The 24,851-nt window shown below is 50.2% G+C and overlaps 4 protein-coding genes and 2 pseudogenes across 7 annotated transcripts in view; 2 read left to right on the forward strand and 4 right to left on the reverse strand.

Moving 5' to 3' along the window:
* The window catches only part of LOC127693940 (tryptase-like), a 110,569-nt gene extending 85,798 nt beyond the window's left edge, over nucleotides 1-24,771 (reverse strand). The window contains exons 1-5 of the mRNA XM_052195252.1: nucleotides 24,421-24,771; nucleotides 24,164-24,329; nucleotides 23,767-24,032; nucleotides 22,644-22,807; nucleotides 22,453-22,571 (exon numbers count right to left, since the gene is read on the reverse strand). Coding sequence (XP_052051212.1) covers nucleotides 22,453-22,571; nucleotides 22,644-22,807; nucleotides 23,767-24,032; nucleotides 24,164-24,329; nucleotides 24,421-24,595 — 890 coding nt within the window. The 5' untranslated portion in view covers nucleotides 24,596-24,771. The remainder of the gene's footprint in view (nucleotides 1-22,452; nucleotides 22,572-22,643; nucleotides 22,808-23,766; nucleotides 24,033-24,163; nucleotides 24,330-24,420) is intronic.
* The window catches only part of LOC127693943 (tryptase-like), a 212,457-nt gene that overhangs the window by 117,222 nt on the left and 70,384 nt on the right, over nucleotides 1-24,851 (reverse strand). The gene's annotated exons all lie outside the window — the stretch shown is intronic.
* LOC127693944 (tryptase-like) overlaps nucleotides 1-24,851 on the reverse strand; it is a 56,909-nt gene that overhangs the window by 7,921 nt on the left and 24,137 nt on the right. The gene's annotated exons all lie outside the window — the stretch shown is intronic.
* On the forward strand, nucleotides 2,881-5,480 carry LOC127693952 (serine protease 28-like). The gene is made up of 5 exons (XM_052195260.1): nucleotides 2,881-2,941; nucleotides 3,119-3,299; nucleotides 3,398-3,663; nucleotides 5,044-5,207; nucleotides 5,331-5,480. Exons 1-5 carry the CDS (start codon nucleotides 2,881-2,883, stop codon nucleotides 5,478-5,480), a joined length of 822 nt encoding a protein of 273 aa, XP_052051220.1.
* Nucleotides 9,099-10,578, reverse strand: LOC127693425 (UPF0688 protein C1orf174 homolog; annotated as a pseudogene).
* On the forward strand, nucleotides 10,783-12,537 carry LOC127693947 (serine protease 29-like; annotated as a pseudogene).

Genomic DNA, 24,851 nt, shown 5'->3' on the forward strand with positions numbered 1-24,851 from the left:
AGAGCTCAGCTGTGGGGTGTGTGCTAAAGATAGTCAAGGCTCTCAAGAAAACACAGTCCCCAAAACCAGAGGAATGATGAGAAAAGCCAAGGCTGGGCTTAGCTCTGTTTGATTGGTCTCAGCTGTATCATGGTCACTGGGGTATTGGGGGAGGTCCCCTGTTGAGTATTCCTTCCCTTCAGAGACTTAAACAATGTCTTTCCCCTCCTCCAAAATATGGTTCTACTGAAGTTCTCCCCAGAGAAACTGTTAGTTCATTGGGCTTCCTTAGAGGATCGGTGACCCCAAAGCAGCAGCAGGAAGTCTTCATCCAGCGTGGGGATGATGGATGGCTCCAGGATCGATGTCCTTCTCTAATGAACCCCCTAAACATCTAGCACCCCACGATCCAGAGAGCATGAGCCATTAGTGCAGAGTAACATTGGAAATGACTGTTCTCAGAGCCAGGTGTTGCTGACACATGCTTTTAATTCAACACTCAAGAGGCAAAGGCAGTTGAATCTTTGACCTGGAGGCTAGCTTGATCTACAGATTGAGTTCCAGGTCAGCCAGAGCTACACCAAGAAACCTGGTATCTAAAACCAAACAAACAAACATCTATTCTGGTTCCATTTCTGTTGCTATGATAAAATATCCCAACAAGGCAACTTTGAGCAGAAATGGTTTCTTTGGCTCACGACTCCAGGTCACAATACATTATTGCAGAGAAGTCAGTGCAGGAATTCAAGGCATCACATCCACAGACAAGAGCAAGAGGATAAAGACATGGATAACTGTGTGATCCCTTGTTCTGGTTCTCAGCTAGCTGGCTCCTCTCTTCAAAGTTCAGGAGCCTCTGCCTAGGGAATAGTGCTATTCACAGTGTGTGGGGTCTTCCACACCAGTTATCACCAAAACAACACCTCACAGAAATGCCTACTCACCAACCTGATCTAGATAATTCCTCTCTTCTCTGTTGGTTCTAAGTCGTGTCACTGGATGTTTGAGTAAGAATGGCCCCAGAGTCTCATATATTTGAGGGCTTGGCCACCAGGTAGTGGCATAATTTGAAAGCATTGGCAGGTGTGGTGGCCTTGTTGGAGGAAATGTGTCTCTAGGGTGGGCTTTGAGGCTTCCAAAAGCACATTCCCTACCCAGAGTCTCATTCTTCCTGTGGCCTGTGGATCTGAATCCAGATGTAGAGCTCTCAGCTGCTTCTCCAGCACCATATCTACCTGCATGTCACCATGCTCTCCACAACGATGACAGTGAATTACAACTCTGAAACTGTTAGTAAGGCCCTCTTAAATGCTTTCCTTTACAAGAGTTGTCATGGTTATGGTGTCTCTTTACAGCAACAGAACAATGAGTAAACCAGTCACACTGACAAAACTAACTATGTGAAGTGGGAGAGCCGCAGTTTGGCAGCACCCCTGACCTCTGCCTACTTCTCCCCTTGCTATCTTGATACCCTAACACATCATTTTATGCCACAACTTTCCAAAGTCTCATCTCTTAATATGAAATAAAATAGGTCCAACTCCAAAAGTCTCCAGGCACTCTCAACTGTGAGATTATCTTCAGTAGGTGGAGGAGCCTCTGCTGCACTGGAGGCTTCACCTTGACCTCTGTCTTCTCAGCACTCTTTGCAGGGATTGGATCCTGACACAAGGTGTCAAGCCTCAGATGCTTTCCATGGCCTCTCCTTGGATTTTAATGCCCTGAAAACCAGGACAACCCGAACGATGCTTGCAACACTGCCACGTTTAGCTAGGGGATCAGTCACAGATAATCTGATGGAGACGATTTGTTCAGAAGAGCATGTTCTACCAGCTAGCTACCACCTAGCTTCCATGTCCATGTCCATGTTGGCCCTCACTTCCACCTTGCCAGTTAGCAGACCATGCAACAGGTGCCAAGCCTACAGCATAAACAAAGTCATTAAGATAGTCATCTATACATTTCCTGTGAGGTTCTGGTGCTCTGGTTGTCTTTTTACTGACGTTGGACATGTTAATGGTGTTTGGAAATGCCAGGATTCACCTTAGGTCACCTTTGTCTAGTTTAGAAATATAAACCCTTCCATCTGCCCAGAGTTTTCAGAATTGTCTGTCTTGCTCTCAACTGAGATATATGTCTGTCAACTAGACTCCAAAAAACTGTGCCATAGGCTATCTGGGTGAACCCACCTGTCTGTGGGGGCGTGTCTCTAAAACCACCCTGTGAGTGGTTCTCATAGGACAGAAGCTTGTGTTTCTGGAGCCAAGGTGAGTCCCCAGCTTGGCTCTGAGTTTCCTCTGACAGCCCCTATGGAGGGGACAATGGGTGTCCTTATCCTCTTAAGTGGACAGTAGGGACACTGCAGGGAGACTTACTGACAGTTTCTCAGCTGAGGTCTAGAAGATTCTTTGCCATCCTTGTCTTGGCCACAAGATGGGTGTTTGTGGCCAGACTGAGATTATTTTAATGGGACACTGTGGATATGTGAAGTGGGAGAGCCCCAGTTTGGAAGCACCCCTGACCTCTGCTGTGTGTGTGTGTGTGTGTGTGTGTGTGTCTGTGTCTGTGTCTGTGCATGTGCTCCAGCAGTATCTTCACAGGCTCCAAAACAGAAATGCCCACAGATGCTGTCAGATGTCTCTCCTGACTTCAAGTGCTGGGTGGGCATGGGACCCAGGTCTCTTGTGTGCTCCTGTAAAGAATATTTGAACCTGAGCAGGGAGATACAAAGGCCTATATTTTGAGTGTTGTCTTGGGTTCAGGAAAAGTCCACCAAGCCCAATCCAGTTTTTCATGATGATAAAGAGAGTTGTTTTGTGGGTGGGCAGTGGGATTAGCCACAGTATTTGTCACCTGTAGTGGCTGAGGCCCTGCACTTCCCAGAGCCCCCTCCCCCTGCAGATGTTCCAGCTGTTGCTCCTGGCTCTCTCCTTCCTGGAAAGCCCCGTGTTCATGGCCTCTGGTAAGTCCTGACTCCCCTCAGTTAGTGCTTCACATCTGGAAGGCAGTCCTGCATTTTCCCCGACCCTCAGCTGGCTCACTCTTAGGGTCACCTGAGCACTGGGTGTCAACATCTGGTCCAAGGTTGGGGTAACAGGAAGCTGCTCCTTGTTCTCTGACTTGTCCATGATGCTTTCAGTATCTGTCTCCAGAAGTAAGCCAGTGGGCATTGTGGGGGGTCACCGTACCCCACCAGGCAGGTGGCCATGGCAGGTCAGCCTGAGAACCTACGATTACAAGGCAAGCTCCTGGGTGCACATCTGTGGGGGCTCCATCATCAGCCCTCAGTGGATTCTTACTGCTGCCCACTGCATCCAAAGGTGAGACACCACTGGGGGTATCTGCTGGGTGTGGAATGTTGACACGATGCTACCCCTGACCATCTGCCTCTGAGCCACCAGATTCTGTCCTCCCACAGCCAGGATGCCGACCCAGCCTCGTTCCGGGTCCAGGTGGGGGAAGTATACCTCTACAAGGAACAGGACCTTCTGAACATCAGCAGGATCATCATCCACCCCGACTTCAACCAATTCAGTAAGAGGTTTGATGTGGCCCTGATGCAGTTGACTGCCAGCCTGGTCACCTCCACACATGTCAGTCAGGTCTCTCTGCCAAATAACAACTCAACCTTCAACTCAACTGACCAGTGTTGGCTGGCTGGCTGGGGCAATGTTCACAAAAATGGTAAGCACAGCTGGGGTGAATAGATGGAGAAACAGAGGGGACATTGCACAGTCTCTCATTCCATGTCCCTTCTGGAGGGATAGCTGGCAGTGTGGAAACAAACAGTCAGGAGCAAGGCTCTGTGGTGACTCGCAGGTGCAGGGGATCATGGGTAGGCTTTTGGCCACCAATGAGATGCTCACAAAAGTCAGGATATTTTCAGGTCTCATGGCCAGCAAGTAGCCAAGGTAGAACCAACCTGACTGCCCTGGTGTGAAGGTGCTGCTGCTTATTTGTCTCTCTCCCATGCAGGAGGGATGGGGATACCCTCTTAGAGGAACCCCATTTCTTCATGTCATCTGGGTACCTCTAGGTGCACTCAGACATTTTCTTTTCTTTTTTCTCTTTTTTTTTGTTTTTCTTTTCTTTTCTTTTTCTTTTTTTCTTTTTCTTTTTTTTTTTTTTGAGATAAAGCCTCAAGTTTATTTGAAAAAAAAAACAGCACAGGACACTGGTCATCTGCAAACAGTGCTTGGGTTTGTCACAGTAGTTCATCTGTCTTCACACTGGCAGGAACCTTTTCTATGAGGCCTTCATAGGGGTCGGGCACCTTTGGGAGTCTGAGCTGGAGATGAAGCCTGGGCCTTAGCTGGAACTGTGGCCTCTGCCATGGATGGAACCTTGGGTTTTGTCTAACAGAGCCTATGCCCCCTGGCCACGTAGCTTTAAAGCCACTTCCCAAGCTTGGGGTGAGCCATGAAAGCCAGGGGGCCGAGTTTGTGGCTGGGGCCCTTCAGCATCTTGGGCTTGGTGGCCTCAGGCTTCACCAGGGCCTTGATGGCCTCTGCACTTGCACTCACTGCCTTTGCATTGTTGGCCTGCATTTTCTTCAGGCCTTTCTTGTCCTGCTTCTTGGCAAAAAGCATGATCTTCAGGAATCCCCTAAGACATTCGTGTATTTGTGACCAGGGTTTCTTGATGCCATTTCTGTGCCATTTGTGGGACTGGTTTTGTGTGGTGTGGTTCTTGGCCTTAGCCATGTCTGCATGGTAACCCGAGGCTCCCACAGTGCCTGGGACCAGAAGAGCTTTAATTTTTTAACTCAATGACACACATAAATAAATTATCTTTAAACAAAGTCACATTCTGAAGTTCTAGGTAGGTGTGAATTTGGAGGCCCTCTAAACCCTTTCAAAGAGTCTTAAAACCATTTAAAATAGAAGGCTATGCCTGTACAGATAGCTTGAGATCCTGGTCCCATCTAGGACATATAGGTAATGGGGACTCTGACTTGCTCCAGGCCAAGGGAGTGAGGTCATGGCCAGTGTGACTGGCATGAAGTGAATCTTCTGGGGACATGCCACTCACCCCTGCTCCCTGACTTCTCTGCCCCTCCTCCAGTGGCTCTGAAGCCTCCCTATCAACTGTATGAAGTGAAGATCCCAATTCAGGATAACGAGAGCTGTAAGCGGGCTTATAGGAAGAAAATGTCTGATGAACCTCAAAGTGTGGCCATCTTTGACGACATGCTCTGTGCTGGCACCTTAGGCCGAGGCCCCTGTTTTGTGAGTCACCTGGGTCCAGATGTGACCTTCCTATCCTGCTCCAGATGCCTTTTCTCCAAGGGAGGGTGGATTTGGGATTTTCCTAGTGCTTTGCCTCTGATAGGACTGCCCCTCTTCCTGCAGGGTGACTCTGGGGGTCCCTTGGTCTGCCTGAAGAGCAACAAGTGGGTACAGGTAGGCGTGGTCAGCATAGGCGTAGAGTGCAGCAACGATCTGCCATCAATCTTCTCGAGAGTCCAGAGCTCCTTAGCCTGGATCCATCAGCACATCTAGTGGACGTGTCTCCCGGTTGCTGCCCAACATCAGAGACAGCTTCTTGACTCCTCTGATCTTCCCTTCCTGGACCCTTCCTTGTCCTGCCTTCTTCCCTGGCCTGTCCTTCCCTGCTGACAAGAATGCCCAGGAAACCCCAGTGTGGGGTTGGGCTGCCTGTGCCTGTATTTGTCTCAATAAACTGACAGCAAATGAAGGTGTTGGGAGTGGTCTTTGAGGCGTGCGCATGGCTGAGGAACGGGTGCTCTCAGCGGCTCCAAGGCCAGTTATAATTCTCTACTTTCAGTTTTAGCACCTCAGTCTTGAGGTAGAGTATATTCCAGAAATGTAATAAATGAGACACATTTTCGTAACTTCTCTGCTTTTAGTCACTTTTGGAAAGGCTCACACTAGCAGCTAATTCCATATCTTTGGTTAGAGATAGCGTCTTTTCATGAAGCCTAGGCTGGCGTCAAACTCACAAACCCCTGCTCTCGCTGCTGACGTGCTGGGGTTACAGGCAAGTGCTGCCAGACCCAGGGTGACTTTATCTCAGTTCTAAGAGTTTCCCCCTTGTGTCTGAACAATAGTCTCTGAAGACACTGCTGATCAGCCCTCTGGTGGTCAGTCTGTCATTGTCCCAGGATGGCTAGGGAAGATCTGTCTTGGTTGGCCTGAGTCACACATGTGTGGGATCTGGGGAGGGGCAGGGAATGTAAGTGACAATCCTCAAGGAGTTAATTCTAACAAATTTGCAACAGAGGCAGAGAAGGAATTATTCGTAGGTCAGTCCCACCTGATACCACTCTGCTAGTCAGGTGGGAAACATCCTGGCATCTCAAGGCTGTACTCCTGTAGAATGCTAACAGTTTACTTAAAAGGCTCTATGAAAATACAACCAGCAGCAGCAAAGCTATTTTGAAAATTATTATCAGGTCTCTCTGATTCTGATCATTATCTTTGGAAGCAGGAGTCAGGTGGTTTCAGGAGCCAGTGGCTGGAGGAAAGCCCAATACAGCACGATAAGGTTCTGTCATGTTTATCAGTCGATCCTGCCCCTGAGTCTTAGACTTATTTTCTCAATGCAGTGTTCTGCAACCATGGCAATTGTATAGGATGGTCATGTATGAAGTCAGCTGTCACTGCTCCTGTGTTATTAAACTGACATGTGGATCATCTGACACATATTTAGAAAGATTTATTTATTTGATGTATCTGGGTAAACTGTTGCTGTCTTCATATACACCAGAATTGGTCATCAGATCCCAATGGTTGTTGGTAATTGAACTCAGGACCTCTTGAAGAATAGTCAGTGCTCCTAACACCTATGCTGATGGCAACACACTTCTCCCACGCGTGAGAGGTTTCTTCTCTCTGTCTGCAGCTGTCTTTCGCAGATTCCTCAAAACAATATTTTAATGGTCACACACATCATGGCAGATCTCAAAACCCCCATTTCTCCATTTCAATTACTCTGATAGAATTTGATGGCTCAAGAGAGCCCCAAACCTTTCCTACCCCAAGGTAGATATTCTAAAAGCTTCAATAGCACTCCACGTTTACTCAAGAGATTTTCCACATCGACAAGACGTGTCCTAGAAATGGCATTATTTCTAGATTATGAGCCTGTCCCTTTAAGAGAGCCATCATTCTATAAAGGTAAGCCATGTTCCCACTTAGAGCTGACAGGCCTCCTTACACAAGTCATATGTGGGAAAAAGCAAAGCCAAGTCAAAGGAGACCCAACTGTGTCTCACTGAAGCCACCCCTGCAGCAGTGGCAGAGCTCTGTCTTCCAACTCTGCAGTCCCTGAAGTTGAATTACAGTTGGGGTCCAGTGGCTTTGACAACCCTCTTTTTCACCACGTGGATACCATGTTTATCTATTTAATAGCAATACCCCAATATTGTTCAAGAGCACAGAAAGACAAAGCCAGCTACCAAATGAATATTACCTCAAATATTTAAAAAGAACATCAAACTGATCTGGGTATGGTGGCAAATGACTTTAATCCCAGTACTTGGAGGACAGAGATATATGGATCCTTATGAGTCTGAGGTCAGCCTGGTCTATTAGAGAATTCCAGCCTATCCAAGGCTATACACTGGACCATGTCACAAAACAACAAGGAAAGCATGCAGGCAAGCAGTGGTAGCAGCAGCAGCAGCAGCCGCCGCCGCAGCAGCAGCAACTTGCTGAAAGGCATCCAAAGGCGAACAGGAAGACGGTGTGATGAACTAGCTTGACTCCACCCTACGATTAGAAGCCATCTTATTCCAATATCTAAATGAATTCATTCCTATTTTATGTAAATCTTAAATCTGACCAGGTCTTGTCTCTTTTTTGGAAATTTGTCATCTTCCACACCCTGTACCCAAACTTCCATCCTGATTAGAAGTTCTGCCAAATAATTCTGTAATGTTCAGCCAAGTTCCTTCATAACCAAAATTCCTCTGCAAATCCCTCAACCCTTAAAACGCCCCAGCATTTTTGGTGCTGATATAAACCCTGCCTTCCCTTGTGTTCAATGCTATTTTCTCAAACCCTGCTTTCTGGAGACGGTCCTGTCTGGGAGAATATAAAACTTGTATAATTTGACCAAGGAAGCTGGGTCATGGCCTTTACTCTTGTTTGGTGAGATCAAGGAAAGCCTGCACTCATAAGAAAGAGACTTCCCAGCCTGGTGTGGTGGGTCACACCTTTCATTCCAGCCTTTGGGAGGCAGAGGTAGGGAGATGCCTGTGAGTTCGAGTCCAGCCTGTTCTACAGTGTGAATTCCATGATAGCCAGGGCTACACAGAGAAACTGTGTCTTGAACAACCAAAGACAAACAAGACAAGACAAAACAAAACAAAATAACAACTACAATGCAGTCCTGGTGTGAGGAACATCAGAGAAGTGGTTCTCCCCCAAGATGGGGGAGGCTTTTCCGATGACATCTTAACTTTGGGGTTGGTGGAAGTTAGTGGTTTGTTAAGTTAAAAGATTCCAAAGATGCTGGTGTTTTTGATTTAAGACAGGGTTCTCATGCCGGGCGGTGGTGGCACACGCCTGTAATCCCAGCACTCTGGGAGGCAGAGGCAGGTGGATTTCTGAGTTTAAGGCCAGCCTGGTCTACAGAGTGAGTTCCAGGACAGCCAGGGCTACACAGAGAAACCCTGTCTTGAAAAAAAAAAAGACAGGATTCTCTGTAACCCTGGGTGGCATGGACTTGATCTGTCGACCAGTCTGGCCTTGAACCCACAGAGATCCACCTGCCTCTGCCTCTAGAGTGTTCAGACTAAAGGCCTGGCTCCAAAAATTATTCTTGTTCTTGTTCTTGTTCTTGCTTATTTTTTTTTATTTTCAAATTATATTTTATTTCCTTCTCATATATACTTTGCAAAAGTACAAGTTAAATGGTGAGCTTCACTCACAAACAGGACTTCTTCCAGAAGAAACAGAATTCATCTTCAGTGGTCAGTTTGGCATGGAAGTAAGCTTGTTACCAAAGCCAAAGCACTCAGGAGTTTCCTTGTTTCCACTGCCCAGTTCCCTGTGCCAGCACGGTGTGTCTATGGAAGGAGAGGACCTGCACACAGCAGTGGTGGCAGCAGCGTGTCCGGTGTCTATCCAGTGACACTCATGTCCACTCTGCACTCAGAGCATATTCTCATGAACATGCCATACAGAATCTTGACTGGCAGACACCGGGTGCCCCACCCCCCTGCCACTCTGCCCCTCAGTGTCGTCCTCGGCATCTTTGGCTCTGAAGGGCATTTTTCTGACTTCTTGTCTGCTCATGGAAGGACAAGATGAAGAGGTGGCAGATCCTGCATAAGCTCAGCATTCTCGAAGAAGCGACTCACGGGCATGGGCTGGTTGCTGTCGTTATCTAGAAAGACGCTGCTGTCCATCTGAAGCACGGATGCCCGCCTGTACCTCCTCTGTCCTGGGCACAGACTCCGCCTGTCTGGCAGAAGTGTCATCGGGCTCCTGAGCTGCGGCAATTCTGCTGGGGTCTGTGGACAGGCCCTTCTCGGCCTTTGCTGAGGGCTCCTCACTCTCAGGCTTGGGGCAGCCCTGAGGAGGCACTTGGCTCTCCGGTGCAGGGACAGCAGCTTCAGCACCATCCTCTGCAAACTTATCTTCACAAGGGGCCACAGGGCCACTTTTGGCAAAGAAGAAAAGTCACTCTTAGGGCCAACTTTTTGTAATTGTGCCTTCACAAGGTGACCTTTGTCATACTTGAACTTTTTTGATGTCTGTCTGCCTGTAGCTTGTGTGATGAGGAAGCCATCATGTTGTTTTTGCAGAGGAACTGGTGATGGCCCCTGCAGAGGCCAAGTTGACTGCAGAGTAACTTCCATTGTAAAGCTAGGAGAGGAACAGGTACATGGCCTGTCCTCGAATACAGAGGTCCCCTGGGCTTCTTACAGGGCCATTCACCCACCTAAAGACTTTAGCAGCCAGAATATGGCTTCAGGCGAGTGCTATTTATGTGGTCCACAAACAGGAGTGCTTGGCTTGGCCTACTGTAGTCACCAAGTAGCATCTGTGACTAATAAAGTTAGTCACAGCAGCCATAAACCTGGTCTGTGGGTGTGCCTGACCAGCACTGAGCTCTTAAACCTCAGCTGTCCACTGAGGCAGTGAGGCTATCATCGCAGAATGCCCTGGGGCAGTCTCCTCAGGATACTGTGGTGCTGGACACTGCAGCTCCAGCGGAGGAATCACAGGCCTGAAGCTCCCCGTGACATGTGTTATATATTACTGTGGGATCCCAGCATGGGGGACCTGCTCTGCTGTGTCTTAGAGTTCACTGGATGGATGGGGAATTGTCTCATCTATAAAACACAGGCTGTTTCAGGGATACAGGGTACTTCGGAGCCTGAGCCCCAGCCCTCCTCTGCCTGACATTCCTAGTGATGCTACTGTATGCAGTTGGGGATACCCATGAAACCTTGGTGCAAGGGACTTCAGGTCCCTAAGGATGGGACAACAGCCCCTCACATCCTTTCTGAGGTCAAATGCCTCTGTCTACCCAGCTCTACCTCCAAGTAGAGGCCTGTCCAAGCCCGCTGCCCACTACCCGGGGCTTGAGGATAAAGGGGCTGAGAGGCCTAAACAGGAAGATCATGTTGCGATCCAACTGGATAAGGCCACCATCCCTTCCTTCCTCAGATGCTGCTAATTGGTTTTGGATTTCAATCATCTCCATCCCAACCTGGGCAAGCCCAGACCCCTCCATGCCCAGAGTCATGCAGAGGCTCCAGCCCTCTCCATCCCCATCTGGGCTCCTCCCAGACCCCTCTCACTTCCCACCCCGTGCCTCAATATACAGATGCTGATCCAGCTGTGTCTGACCCTCTTCTTTCTTGGGTGCTCCATTGCTGGAAGCCCAGGTGAGTCCTTATCCTCTGCACTCCCTCCATTCTACAGAGGCTCCACACAGCTCTGTCCCCAGTGTTATGGAGCTATGTGTGTGGCCTGTGCTGCCCCAGTGGGAGGGAGGGTGATCAGGCTGAGCACTGATGCACTAACCTTCTTACCTGTTGTTTCAGCTCCTGTGCCTGAGGATGTGCTGGTGGGCATCTTGGGGGGCCATAGGGCCCCACGGGGGAAGTGGCTGTGGCAGGTCAGCCTGAGGAGCTATAGTTACCACTGGGCCTTCTGGGTGCACATCTGTGAGGGCTCCATCATCCGCCCACAGTGGGTGCTGACTGCTGCCCACTGCATTCGTGAATGAGTCCCTTTGTCATCTAGTGCTGGGTAGGATGTGGGGGTGAATCAGAAAGGCTGGACCAAGAAAGGCTGGTCCAGAGGCCTGGGTTCTAGTTGATTCTGTCTAGGCCTGTGGAGAACTTCCTACAGTCACAACCTCTCTCTGGCCTCAGGATGGATGCCGACCCGTCAGCCTTTCAGATCCACGATGGGGAGGTGCACCTCTACGGGGGCAAGGAGCAGCTGAAAGTCAGCCGGGTCGTCCTCCACCCAGACTTTGTCCATGCTGGCCTGGGCTCAGATGTGGCTCTGCTCAGCTGGCAGAGTCTGTTCAACCCTTTCCTACTGTCAAGCCAGTCAAGCTGTCCTCTGAGCCTCTCGAGGTCACCAAGAAGGACGTGTGCTGGGTGACCGGCTGTGGTGCAGTGAGCACGTGCAGCAAGTTCTGGGGAAAGATTGGAGCTGTGGGAGCAAACTTGCTACCTGAGGATCCTGGTGGGTGACACCCAGGGCCTGGGAGCAGGAGCCAGAGAGCATGGAGTGTCACTGGCCAGCATGACTAACTGGTCACATCACTGTGGTATTCGAGCTGCCCAGGACAGTACCTGTACCTGAGGCCAGTGACACAGCAGGTCCCAGAATCTATGACTCTGAGGTGGAATTGCTGCTTCTTATTTTCCAACTAATAATAAAGTAATTTGGAGAAAATATCAAGGGGAAAAAGCATTTGTTTTTGTCCCTTGACAGGCAAGCAGACAGAATCCTAAAACTCACAGGTAGATGTGGGCCCTTGGAACTGGCATCTATCAGCCAGGAGGATGATGCTGAGGTCAAGGACAGAATCAGACCAGGACAGGGATAGAGCTATGATGGATATAATCCTTCCCTGTATCCCCAGGTGGAACAGGGGAATTGTGGGTTAGGTGGGGGATCTAGGGAACACCAGCTAGCCACAACTCTCTTCTCAGGATCGCTGCCTCCTCCCTACCGCCTGTAGCAGGTGCAGGTAAAGATAGTGGACAATGCACTTTGTGAGGAGCTGTACCACAAGGCCACCAAGTACGAGGATTGTGGTCAGAGACTGATCCTACAGGATGTGCACAGGCAGCCATGGGCAGGATGCCTGCTATGTGAGTCCCACTCACCTCCTCCTCTCGGTCCTCATTCCCAGGTCAGGGCTAGCAGTCATCAGAGATTCTTTCCCTTCCAGGGTGACTCAGGTGGGCCCCTGGTCTGCAATGTGACAGGCTCCTGGACCCTGGTGGGAGTGGTGAGCTGGGGCTTCGGCTGTGCCCTGAGGGACATCCCTGGGGTCGGTGCACGTGTACAGTCCTTCCTGCCCTGGATCACGCAGCAGATGCAGAGCTTCTCCTGAGCCCCATGGCGGTCAGCTGAGGATGGGTTGGCTTTGGTCATGATTCCAGAGTGGACAGTCAGGATTTAGGCTCTGTACCAAGCATTAGCTACTGACAGACATGGCTCTGTTTCCTGGCTTCCTAAATAAAGATGTGTTGCACATTCTTCATGCTCAGGCTTTCTTTTAATGTGAATACAAATCCATTTATCTCCACTGGAAACACCCGTGGATGCTGTTTCAATGGTTTTATAAATGAGGAACCCAAGGCTTGAGCTCACCCAGGGTGGGACTCAGGCAGCTCTCACTGTGTCCTCGTCTGTGATCCACAGACTCCCTGAATAGTTAACAGGCTGATTCACGTCCTCCAAGCACCCAGCATCCCTGTATTATCCTGTAACCTGGCTGTGGTGACATTGTGGTAGAAAGGGTAACAATCCCAAGTTTCTGCATCCTTGGGACAATGATACTCTGACTCTCATCAATGTCACCATGGGGCCACAGGACTGCTGCATTGGGACCCTAGAACGCAGTAGATTCAGATACCCAGTGTGGCTAAGGTTACCTTCATGGCTGGGTCTGTTGCCTTGAACTGTGCACAGTGATAACTGTTTAATGCACAGGGTAAGGGTGAGGGTGAAGGGCTACATAGCCTCCCACACATGAGTTCTGACCCTGGGTGCATGGCGGGGAGGGGCTGATTAACTCTTCACTGTGAGCAGCAGACCTCAGGCTCAAACAGGGCTGTCCTCTCACCCTGAGCCTCCACCTAGGAGCTGAGAGTCTGCAGAGGTCATTAGATGCACAGGGCCGTGACTGGCACAGACCTTTGTGGAGTGGAGTGCTAGCCTCAGACCAGATTCATTTCATCAAATGCTGGGTACAAGGTTGGAGTGGGGATGGAAGAAGCTCTGACTGGGGCTCTGCTGAGTCTGGAGGGGGGACCAGGATTGTGAGGGAGAACTTAGGGCCTGTGGAGCTCCCAGCAGGTCCAGCCTCTGTTCTTCTGAAAGGGAAGTGGATGCCTTTAGTTTCTTTCCCTTTCTTGCCTGTAGGTTGGCAGAGCAATGAGACAGAGGTGGTGACTCCAGGGAGACTGCTAGTTACCTGCTCCCCTGGATAGTGGAACAACTAATGTCCTCAAGCTGTCACATGCTGTCTGAATACACACACACACACACACACACACACACACACACACACATCCATACACACACACACTCAGAGCCACACATGCACACACACACACACACACACACACACACACACACACACACACATACACACACACACCAGTATTTCTCCAACACATCTCACTAATAGCAAGACCTGCCCAGTGCTCTAGCACCTCCCCTGGACAGGAAGGGTAGAAGGTAAAGGCTTTTCAGTAGCACACAACCTGGTTGACACTGCTTCAGGCTCAGAGGGTAAAGGGTAGCAGAGCCTGGAGTCTCTGGACCACAGCTATCCAATGCTCCCAGGATCCTGGAAATGGACTGATCCAGCCCTTTCTCTTGCAACGCCCCCTTCCTAGATATGAGGAGTGGGTCCTCAGGCTGCCGAGAACATAGGGTTGTCAGGTTTCTGGGGCAGTGGTCACTGCTCCTCTGACTGATGTAGAGTCTGGTTCTCCACAACTGTGCTTAAGACCCTTCCAGTGCCACAGGGACCCCAGGTGCCCCAAGGACTGACTTTTTTGCTTGTGACACACTGGAAGCCAGGGCTAGAGAAATGTCATCAGTAGACTTTTTGAGCCCAAAGTCTGTGCCCAGCTGTGCTCTGTGTGGCATTGGGTGTCCATGCCTGTTGTGGCAGTCAGTGTCTTTTGAAGTATTTCTGTGTGGCTCACAGGGACACTAAGATCTGGAACAGGGTGTCAATACTTGTCAGTACCTCTAGGTGACAGAGACCATACATACTAAAGGTGTTCTGCTGCCCTTCAGAAGAATGTGTAAGCATATGTTCCCGTAGCCTACCTATCAGGGTGCACAAGTGTGTGTGTGGGGGGGGGGAAGAAGAAGTTTGAGTTCAGAAGGCAACTTGTAGGAATCAGCTCCTTTCTTTTGACCACGATGGTCTCAGGGATGGAGCTCAGGCAGGAGAACTAGCTCTTTTGTCTCACCTGAGCTGGCTCTTCCCCCTAACTCCCCCCAAATCACAAAATCAGCAAAATCACAGTTATGAAGTAGCAGTGAAAGTAGTTTTGTGATTGAGGGTCAGGGAGGGGTCACCACACACGAGGAACTGTATTAAGGGGTGGTAGTGTTAGGAAGCTTGTGAACCACTGGTCTATAAGATGTCACTGACTTCCAGAGAAGGAATCCCTGTGCTATTCCTGCTGTAACCTCCCTCTTACCCCTAGGAGGGGCTTTGTCTCCACATTTCTTACTGATGACACTATAGTGGCTCTCCTCTGCAAGGGCCCTGGCAGTCACTCTCAGAGAACAGGGTACCAGGTCTGTGGATGCATCTTCTCCAGGCTTAGTGTCTACATGCCCATAGGGGTCCTCCTCCTCATACCCTGGAAAGCCTGTGAAGTGTCTTCTGCAGAGTTAGCCTGGATCAAGGACAGTTAGTGCCCTTGGGGCCGGGCCTAGCAGGGCACACATTTAGATGGTGGTCATAAGTGTGATACCTGGAGTTGTTACATGCCTGACTTCCTCAAAAATTTTTCATGCCCGGTCATTATCTCTAAAACAAAAAATCAGATGGGTTTTCATCAATGGACACTGGTGCTTGGGTGAGTTCCCTGCTACAGTGCTCGTTGAAACAAGAATTTGTGCTTAGTAAACCAGCACTGTGCCATTGAGTGATGCCCCGAGTCTGACATCCTTGCTTTTTAAATAGCAAAATGCTCTTTTAAGAGATAAGAGAATTAAATTAAAAAGACAAAAAATTAAATGAAGAAAATCATAATTGAATGCTGGGGCGGTCTGCACAGAGATGTTTCTGTCCACCCTGGGCATTCTCATGAATGAGACACTGTATCTAGATGCCCCTGACAGATGTCCTTGGGATCTTTTCCTAGGGACACTCCTCCCTGGGAACAGCTCCTTCCTCCCAAGGCAGGTGAGATTGCTTCTGAACTCCATGTTAAGGACCATGGAGACAGTGGTTTTCCTAAGGTCACACACAGCAGCAGACAGGGGGGACTCTGGACCTCTCCCTCTGCTCATCTCTGGGTCTGAACCCACGAGAAGAGACCAGGACAAGTGTGACCCTGAGCACTCAAGATCAGCAGGTCAATGCAGGGAGATACTCTTATGTGTCAGGTAGAGTTGTCAAAACAGAATGGCCCAAGCCCCTCTCCTCCTTCCTATCTCAAGCTGTTCTTCTCAGTCCCACGGAATTCCTGCTTGGTCCCTGACTCCCAGGCCAACTTCCCATCTGCTCAAGGCTCAGCCTGAACTTCCATCAATGCAATGATAATCAGAGGCACCCAGCAAGAAGCTTGCATTCCACAGCCCCATCATCTGGGCCCTTGATTACTCCTGCTCCCTCAACTTCAACCTGAGGATGCTGGGAACCAGACAACCTCACACGTGACCAAGCATCATACATGACTGCTCATGTGGACAATGGGGATTTCTCCCTGGATCACCCAGAACTGGAGAGAAGGACTTTTCTGATCTTGGGAAAGTACTGTGCCTAACCCAGGACTACTTCATCATTAATCCAAGTTCCCCTCATACACAGGCTGGGATCTATCTGGGGACATCTTATCAGCTGTAACTCAAGGGTCCCAAGAACTCTGTTAATTTTAATCTCAAACAGTGGTACCCAAGTGCTGGTACCTCAACCCAGCTCTCCATCTTGCAACACTAGCCCTGGGCAACCACATCCTTTCTCTAACAGCATCTCTTAGCCCAGAACTGCGACAGGACCTCTCACTGGCTAGGTTGTGGTTCCGAGCTAACAGCTACCTGATCCAAATCACATGGTCTCTAGTTCTCTCTGATCCTATCACTGGATGTGCTCATTCATGGTGGCCTGGTCCTGCCTCTATCAGGGTGGCCAGGTGTCCTATCTCTAGGTCTTGTCGCCTAAGAGCAACAGCAGGATCACCAATGGGGGCCTCAGGTGACCTCACACAGACAAGGCAGCCTGGGCTTGCAATGGGCACAGGGAGTAGGAAATGGTTTCTCACGAGGGAGTCATCTGCCCATCTGTCTCTTGCCGTGTGTAATCTGGATATGGCTTTAATGAGAAGAACAGCAAAGGAAAGGTTTTCAGGCAATTGCAGAAAGCAAAGGGCTGGACAAGCTTCCAGTGTGCTTCTAAGAATAAATCCTTGGAAAATGCTCTTGCTGTTCATGCACACTGCCTCTAGGTGGCGCTTCAGGACCAGAACAGAGAAATGCAGTTCCGGTGTGCAGACTGGTATGTGAGCAAGGGGTTACTTCATACTGTACAAACTGGCTTTGGGGTCAGGGGTCGTCTTCAGTGTGACAACAGACATTAGCCATCACAAGTGGCAGAGTGTGCTTGGGATGAGTGCTCTTTGCTGTTCATGCACACTGCCTCCAGGTGGTGCTGGAGGAGCAGAACAGAGAACTGCAGTTCAGGTGTGCAGACTGGTGGGTGAGGAAGGGATTACTTCATAATCCCTTTTGTGTTCAGCAGGCAGAAAACATCCCTTCCCACTCTTCAGGGTCCTTTTCAATTTTATTTCTTTTGGAGGAGAGAGATCTATGTGGCTCAGACTGGCCTCAAATTTCCATGCCAAGCTCTTTCAGAGAATATTCACTCTTTTCATAGGCTTTAATTTGCTATTATCTGGGCTTCTGGCCGATGAAGGTGGACAGCCCAGCTTGTGTTCAACTGCAGAGTTTGGGATTAGATGCTGTGGGAAGCAGGATTTGGGACCTGGTACCTTCTACAGGAAAGTGGGTGGTGACAGGTTATATGAATGACCATGATCCCAGCATCCCTCCCAGCTCCCAGAGTCCCATGGGACCACACAGGGTAGGAGTTTTGTAATGCAGATGTGGCTGTGAAACCCTCAGAATACAGACAGAAAGTGGGTCCCATCAGTTTGCTGTGCTCTGCCTGACCCACACTCTCTGCCTCCTGATTGGCAGGAAGCCAGGTGGCTTCTTGTGCAAGTATTCGATGCCCTGTCTATTCTGGAGTTTTGCATGTGTTGGAAAAAGTCTACCATCAGGCTACGTTCCCAGTCCTTTTTGGCATTTTGAGGTAGTATTGTCAGGTTGCCAGGCTGCCTTGACCTCACAGGCAGTCCTTCTGCCTCAGCCTCTCCTGTGGCTGAGAAGGCAGGCCTGTGCCTCCAGACTTGGGTCTCCTCTGCTCTGTTTCTGAGCACAGATGGAGTTTCCCACGGTGTCCTGGCTCTTCCCTTTTGGCTAATACTGTCTGTTAAAGGATTCCACAGGATTCGCTCCTTCTGGTATAAGTTAATGGACATTTGGGCTGTTTCTAATTGGGACTCTTGGGAGTAACGTTGCTTTTAACAGTTTGTGTTTTGTGTTGGAGGAGCACATATTTTCTCTTGGAGGAGCACAACTGTGATTGTGAACTCACACGGAATGTTTGAAGGCTACAAGGCTTTCAGATTTGTGGCTGTGATTACATCCTGTTGGCTGTGGCTAGGAATGGGCTTCTAATCGGGTTTTGGTGTCTACCAACCCCTCCTCAGCTACAGGAACTCTAGGCGGGGCTCCCTTTGCACGTGACTGGGTATTGCGGCTGTTTAGGATGTGCACTCAGAGCTCCCTGTCTCTCTGTCTCTCTCGGAAGTTGGCTTTGTAGAATCAATGCAGTCCTCCTCAGGAACCTAAGGCCTTAGCGACTGCTCTACTGCTGTGTAGAGATACCACGACAAAGGCACCTCCACACCTAGAAAGTGACTCTTCATCTGTACATGAACAGCAGACACATGTAAGTCCTGTAACTCTACTCTGTGTGTGGCTGGAGGGAAGTTTGTCAGTTGAGAACAGGAGTTGGCCCCACAGAATTAGTTCCAGAGAGAGACAGACAGACAGACAGACAGAGAGAGAGAGAATGCTGCCACAAAACTGAAATCTCCCATCTCTAGGTACAGCCACCTCCCATGGTAAAAGTGCAAGAAAGGAAGCAAACCGATCACAGACGCAGGAAGGGAGGCAGTTTTGTTGCAATGAATTGAAACTCGTGGATATTTTTAGATGAGTCCAATGATACACTCACCCTACTCTGGCAAACATCACTACACACAGAAGCATGTATGTGCCTCATTATGCAGCCACAATTCAGCGACTCCCACATTTGTACCCAGCGCTAGGCAATAATGTGTGGAAACCACCTCTCCAGAAACACTGTGGCCTCTTCCCAGGATTCACTAGGAGCCCGCCATTGGGAAGCAGCCTCAAGCCTCAGCATCGCTAGGATCTTAAGACAATCCTGTTGTAACAGAGGAGGCAGCACAGAGGCCTGATAAGAGGCAGGGGTGGGGGAGCTGGACGAGGTGGACCCTGCCAGCCCAGCACAGGGGACACTGAGGCAGGATGGTCATGAATTGGTTGTCAGCTTGAGCTCCATAGTGAGAGACGGGGGACAGCTGGGACATGTGTCATGTCAGAGGAGACAAGCATGGGGACACGGGTCTTTGGGTATCAAGTTCAGGTAGCAGCATGGCAGTGTGCCAGGCCAGGGTGGATGCTTTCTATGTGACACTTACTCAATGTCCTTAACAATCTCCATAGGACCACAGCCAGGGCTGCACGGATGTCTCAGTCAGCAAAGCTGTGTCTTGTAACTATGAGGACATGAATTTGGGTCCTAAGAACCCATTGGAAAGAATGGGGACGTCTCTCTGGGAGGGGCCAAAAATCTATTGCAATGGAAACTCCCAGGAATCTATGGGGTGACCCCAGCTGAGACTTCTAGCGATGTGGGATATGAAGCCTGACCCGGCCATCTCCTCTGTCCTGTGGAGGGATCAGGACACAATCTCAGCCACAAAACCCTTAACATACACTTTGTCTGCCTGCAAGATGTTTTGGGGTAAATGTGGTGCAAAATTGTGCAAGTGGCCAACCATGGCTGATCCAGCCTGAGAGGGAACCCACTCCTGACACGGCCTGGAGGGCCAGGAACCAGAGGCTGGAGAGCACAGAGACCTAGGAGAGAACCAAAGACGACTGGAAAAACATTTAAAAGTCAATGAAATGATTCCCAGTGATACTCTGCTGTCCTCAGAGAGTCTTGCCTAGCCCAGCTGTCATCAGAGAGGCTTCCCCCAGGAGCTGACAGAAACAGATGCAGAGACCCACAGCCTAACCTCAGATGTAGCCTGAGGAATGCTGGGAAGAGGGGAGGAAGGATTGAAGAAGGGGTCAAGGACACCACACGAAAGCCACAGAATCAACTCACCTGGGCTCACAGAGACTGAAGTGCCCACCAGGGAGCCTGCATGGGCCTGACCTAGGCCCTCTGCACATGTGTGACAGTTGTGTAGTTTGGTGTTTTTGTGGGACTCCCACAGTGGGAGGGATCAGGGGCCATCTCTGACTCTGCCCTACTTTTTGGACCCTTTCCTCTTAACAGAGGTTGCCCTGTTTATCCTGAATAGGGGAGGAGGTGTCCAGTCTGCAACTGGATATGCACAGCTGGCTGATATCCAAGGGAGGCGGCTCTTTTCTGAGGGGAAATGGAGGAAGAGTGGAGGCAGGAGGGGGAGGGGAGGGCAGGGAAGGGACAGGGAGCATTAAAGGTGGCCAGGATATAAAACAAAACAAAGCAAAGGAACAAGAAAAACCCTGGGCATGGTGGCACCTTAGTGATCCTGTGGCTGGGCAGGTGGAGACAGAGGACTTCAGGTCTCCTGATGAGCCAGCCCAGGCTAATTGAGCAAGCCCCAGGCAAGTGAGAGGCCTTGTTTTATTTATTGATTTTTTTAAAGACATCTGTTTCCAACAAATGTGCACACACACACACACACACACACAGACAAACACACAGACACCCAAACCCAACCCCCCCACAGATACACACACACACACACACACACACACACACACACACACACAGACAAATACACACACACACACATACACAGAGACAAACACACACACACACACACACACACACACACTGCAGTGAGAAAGGACAGGCAGCATCAGCAACAGTGCAGTATTTCTGACTTTTTTGACTATTGAAGGGAGGTGAAGACACTCTTCCCCAAGGGAGCAGTTTTCTATTGTTTAGACAAATGGAGATCTGTTACCCCAAGATCTCAGCCACACCTTTAACAGCAGGTTCCAGGCACAGCACACCTACATGCACAGGAACAGTAATGGCCTGAGAAGCCTGAATGGGGACAGGCTAAGGTCCCAGGCTGCAGCTGACTGCAACCCTCACAAGGCATTTCAAACAGCAGGAATGGAGCTGACCTGAGTGTGGCAGTGTCTGTGGGAAGGTGAGCCTCCAGGACAGTCCCCACTGGACACAGTCATGGGAACTAACTGTCAATCTGACAAGAAAGGATGTCTCCTGTCACCCTCAGGTAGTATGGAGGAGTGTGCCTGGCTGAGGGGAAGGGTGCAGGCTGTGCTACATTTCTTGGTTTGTTTGTGGGAAGCCTTGCAGTCCTCAGTCCTCTTCCCCCTTTTCTCTGTAAGTGTGCACGTGTCTGTGTGTCCATGTGCAGGTCAGAGGTCAACCCTAGATGTCATTCCTCACAGCACTATTTTTCTTGTTTTTTTTTTTCCTTTGTTTTGTTTTGTTTTTCCCAGTTCTGTGGTTGTGACTCACAGTTTAAAGCCCAGCACTTGGGAGGCAGGGACTGAAGGATCTCTATGAGTTCGAGGCCAGCCTGGTCTACGGAGCAAGGACAACCAAGGACGACAGGACAACAAGGACTACACAGAGAAACTCTATCTTGAAAATCCAAAAATATAAACAAACACATAAAATGACATGCCTTGTCAAAAGAAACCAACTCAACAACAAAACGGGGTGTTCTGGTTTTGTCAGGAGCTCACTCATGTCTCTAGGTGTGTGTTTCCAGCTCCCTGGGGCTAGAGCTACGGTCAAGCCTTATTACTCCTTGTTTTTTCAAGTCAGTTCTGGGACCTAACTCCTGTCTTCCTGCTTTACTGACTGTGTCATCTACTGAGTCCTAGGTTTATCTTTTGGGCTTTTTGTTTATCTGCTTTTTCTGAGGCAGGGTTTCTCCATGTAGTTCTGGGTATCCTGGAACTCTCTGTATAGACCAGGCTGGCATTGAACTCATAGAGATCCCCCTGCCTCTGCCTCCTGAGTGCTGGGATTAAAGGCATGTGTCTCCACTACCCAGCATCTTTAGATTTTAAGATTACATTTATTTGCTTATTTTTACTGTGATCATGATGTGTGTGTGTGTGTGTGTGTGTGTGTGTGTGTGTGCGTAAGTGTAAATGACAAGGACCTGTACCTGCTGAACCATCTCCCACCCCTCCCACCCCCTATATTTTTCTCTTAAAGATTTTCTGCTCTTTCCTGGATCCCAAGTGTGGAGTGTGGTTGCGCCTTACGTGGAAGGAATGAATGTGTGTAGAGAGAAGTTAAGATGACAGACAGGGTGGTGAGGAGGATCCACCTCACTGTAGGAGCCAAAGCCCCCGGCTAGCACCCCAAGGTCCAGCAACATCACCCTGAATCTCCCAGGCACTTCATTTACTTCTCTTGATGCCAGATTAACAACACAACTCATGGCAGCTTTAATGCATTTTATTGAGCCACAGCAGAGAGTGGCCGCCTGCACAGTGTAGCTACTTGAGTGGGAGGGACACGGGTGGTCAGGGGCTTAGGTAGAGCAGAGCTGGGGCTCAGGATGGGGAGCAGGAGAGGAAGGCAGGGATGCCACCCAGGCAGGAAGCAGCATGTTGGGAACAACAGAGGTCACCCGTGACTCAGAAGTCCCTGGGGACATAGCGGCGGATCCAGTCCAAGTAATAGGTGACACGGGTGTAGACGCCAGGCCTGTTGGGCCGTGCGCAGCCATCGCCCCAGCTCACCACACCTGCCTGCAGCCAGGTATCTTTTTCCTTGCAGACCAGAGGTCCTCCAGAGTCGCCCTGGAGAGGACACGGGTCAGTACTCTTATAAAGGCTGGGTGGGGGTGGTAGGGTGAGGGGACAGGAGCTCACCCAACAGGAGTCACGTCCTTCAATTCCAGCACACAGCATGTCGTTACGGACAATACGGACATGGTCACCTGTGCTGCTACCGTTGTGATGCTTCAATTCACACAGGTGGTTTCCTACAATGGGAACTTGCACCTCCATCAAAGGAAATGGATTCCGCAGCTTTTCTGTGGGTGAAAGAAAGACCATCCTGTGGCAGGGTCCCAGGTACCAGGCTAGGACGGGCTCAGCTAACCCTGTTCTCTGAGGGTAGTTCTGCTCACAAGTCCCTCTGTGAGTCAGGTTCACTTCATTCAGCTCTGCCAACCTGACTTCTTCCTCCAGGCTGGACCTGGATTTCTGACCTTATTCAGAGAAGGAGGACAGTCCTGAGGGTCTTTAGCACCCTGTCTGGTCAGTGGAAAGCAGGTTAGCATGGATGGCTCTGGCCTAGGCTGGGTAGAGGACCCCAATGGAGCCCTGGTCTTGGACACTATTCTCATGCCCCACCTCTGTGTGTGAGGAAATTGGATGCACCCTGTGGTACAGAGCCAGGGCCTGCCTGCTCATGTCCCTGTCCCCAAAGCTCTACTGAGTTGTTAAAAGAAATGAAGCAAGACCCTTAGGGAGAAGGGAAATTGGCACTGAAGGTTCCCAAGGGAGCTGTCCAGCCACACAGGATACCTGTGTCCTGGGCCACAGCCCATGAAATACGGGTCACTGACATGGTCAGTGAAATGCCAGTCCTGAAAGTTTTAACCAGTTTCTCTTTGTGTGTGTGTGTGTGTGAGAGAGAGAGAGAGGGAGGGGGGGGGAGAGAGGGAGGGAGGGAGGGAGGGAGGGAGGGAGGGAGGGAGTAATGATGTTGGTAAGTGTGGTCTCAATACTCCTCAATGAAATCCCAAAAATAAAAGCAGACTGTGGCCCCTTCAGACATGACATCTCTGAGTTTTGAGGGACCGAATGACTTATCCTAGCTATGCTGGGGTCTCTTGGCTTATGGGACCTGAGAGCCCTGTTGTTCTGATGCCTTCCCACTTCCTAGGTCTTCAGATTTCCATCCTACAAGTTGGAAGGAAGCCCTGTGCTTGGGATGTGGTGTGGCCACACCCTCTCCTGTCTCACCTCAGTTGTCTCTACCACATACCATTTTCTCCAATGTAGCCCCAGCCTGTCACCCAGCACAGTGTTCCTGAGGGGAAGGTCATGGAGGCAGGAGGCAGGGAGACAGGGTGGATGTTGCTGGAAATGTTCACAGGGTTTGTGAGTTTCAGCAGGGCAATGTCTGCCCCATTCTGGGCGATGTAGAAGTTCCGGTGTGTGATAATTTTGCTCACAGTCAGCAGGTTGTCATTGTAATAGAGGTACTTCTTTTGGAGTGTTACTCTGACCTTGTTGGGGCCAATGATATTCCTAAAGAGAAGAGACATTCGTTTAGTACGTCCTTGTTATTCCAGAAACCCAGAGATGGTGTGTGATGATCCCATCCTACCCCACTCTCCTCTCCATTCCTTGTCCCACCCTCCAGGCCCAGAGAGACTCACGGTCCCACACAGTGTGCCGCCGTGAGCACCCACTGTGGGTGGATGAGGGAGCCGCCACAGATATGCCTCCAGTAGGTGTCATATTCACGCAGGCTCACCTGCCAGGGCCACCTGTTCTCAGGTGCCTCCTGTCCCCCCACAATGCCCTCTCGTGGCTGAGCTGGACCTGGGGACAGGACAGGACCAATCTTAGTACCCTGGTCTGTGAGCTACAAGGGTCAGGGAGAGAGCCAGGGAGATCCCAGGGGAGAACTCACCAGGGGCTGCATGCACCAGACTGCACAGGAGGGGCAGTGTCAGCAGCAGCAGCTTCAGCATTTGGACACAGTGAGGAGTAGTGCAGGCCCAGTTGGAGGTGAGGGCTGGGCTAGGCCTATAGGGTTGCAGGGTGCAGAACAAGCCAGGAACCTGGGAGCAGGAAGGTAGGCCCATTCCAGGAGCTTGAGGTCTCTAGTGGCTTGGACACTCTGCTTCTGGTCTGGGAGAGATCACTGTAGCTGTCTTTGATCTTCTCTACCCAGCCTCAGGTTCCCTCTCCATTTATCCTTCCAGATCAGGGCGGGGCAGGAGGAAGGGCATGCCACCTTCCAATCCAAGCCTGGAGGAAACGGGGAACTCACACTCAAGGTCAAGCATCTGCGCCAGGAAGAGGCTCTGTCAACCCTCTGCTACATTAGACCCAGATCTG

This window comes from Apodemus sylvaticus, chromosome 10 (assembly GCF_947179515.1).
Source record: "Apodemus sylvaticus chromosome 10, mApoSyl1.1, whole genome shotgun sequence".
NCBI classification, from domain to species: Eukaryota; Metazoa; Chordata; class Mammalia; order Rodentia; family Muridae; genus Apodemus; species Apodemus sylvaticus.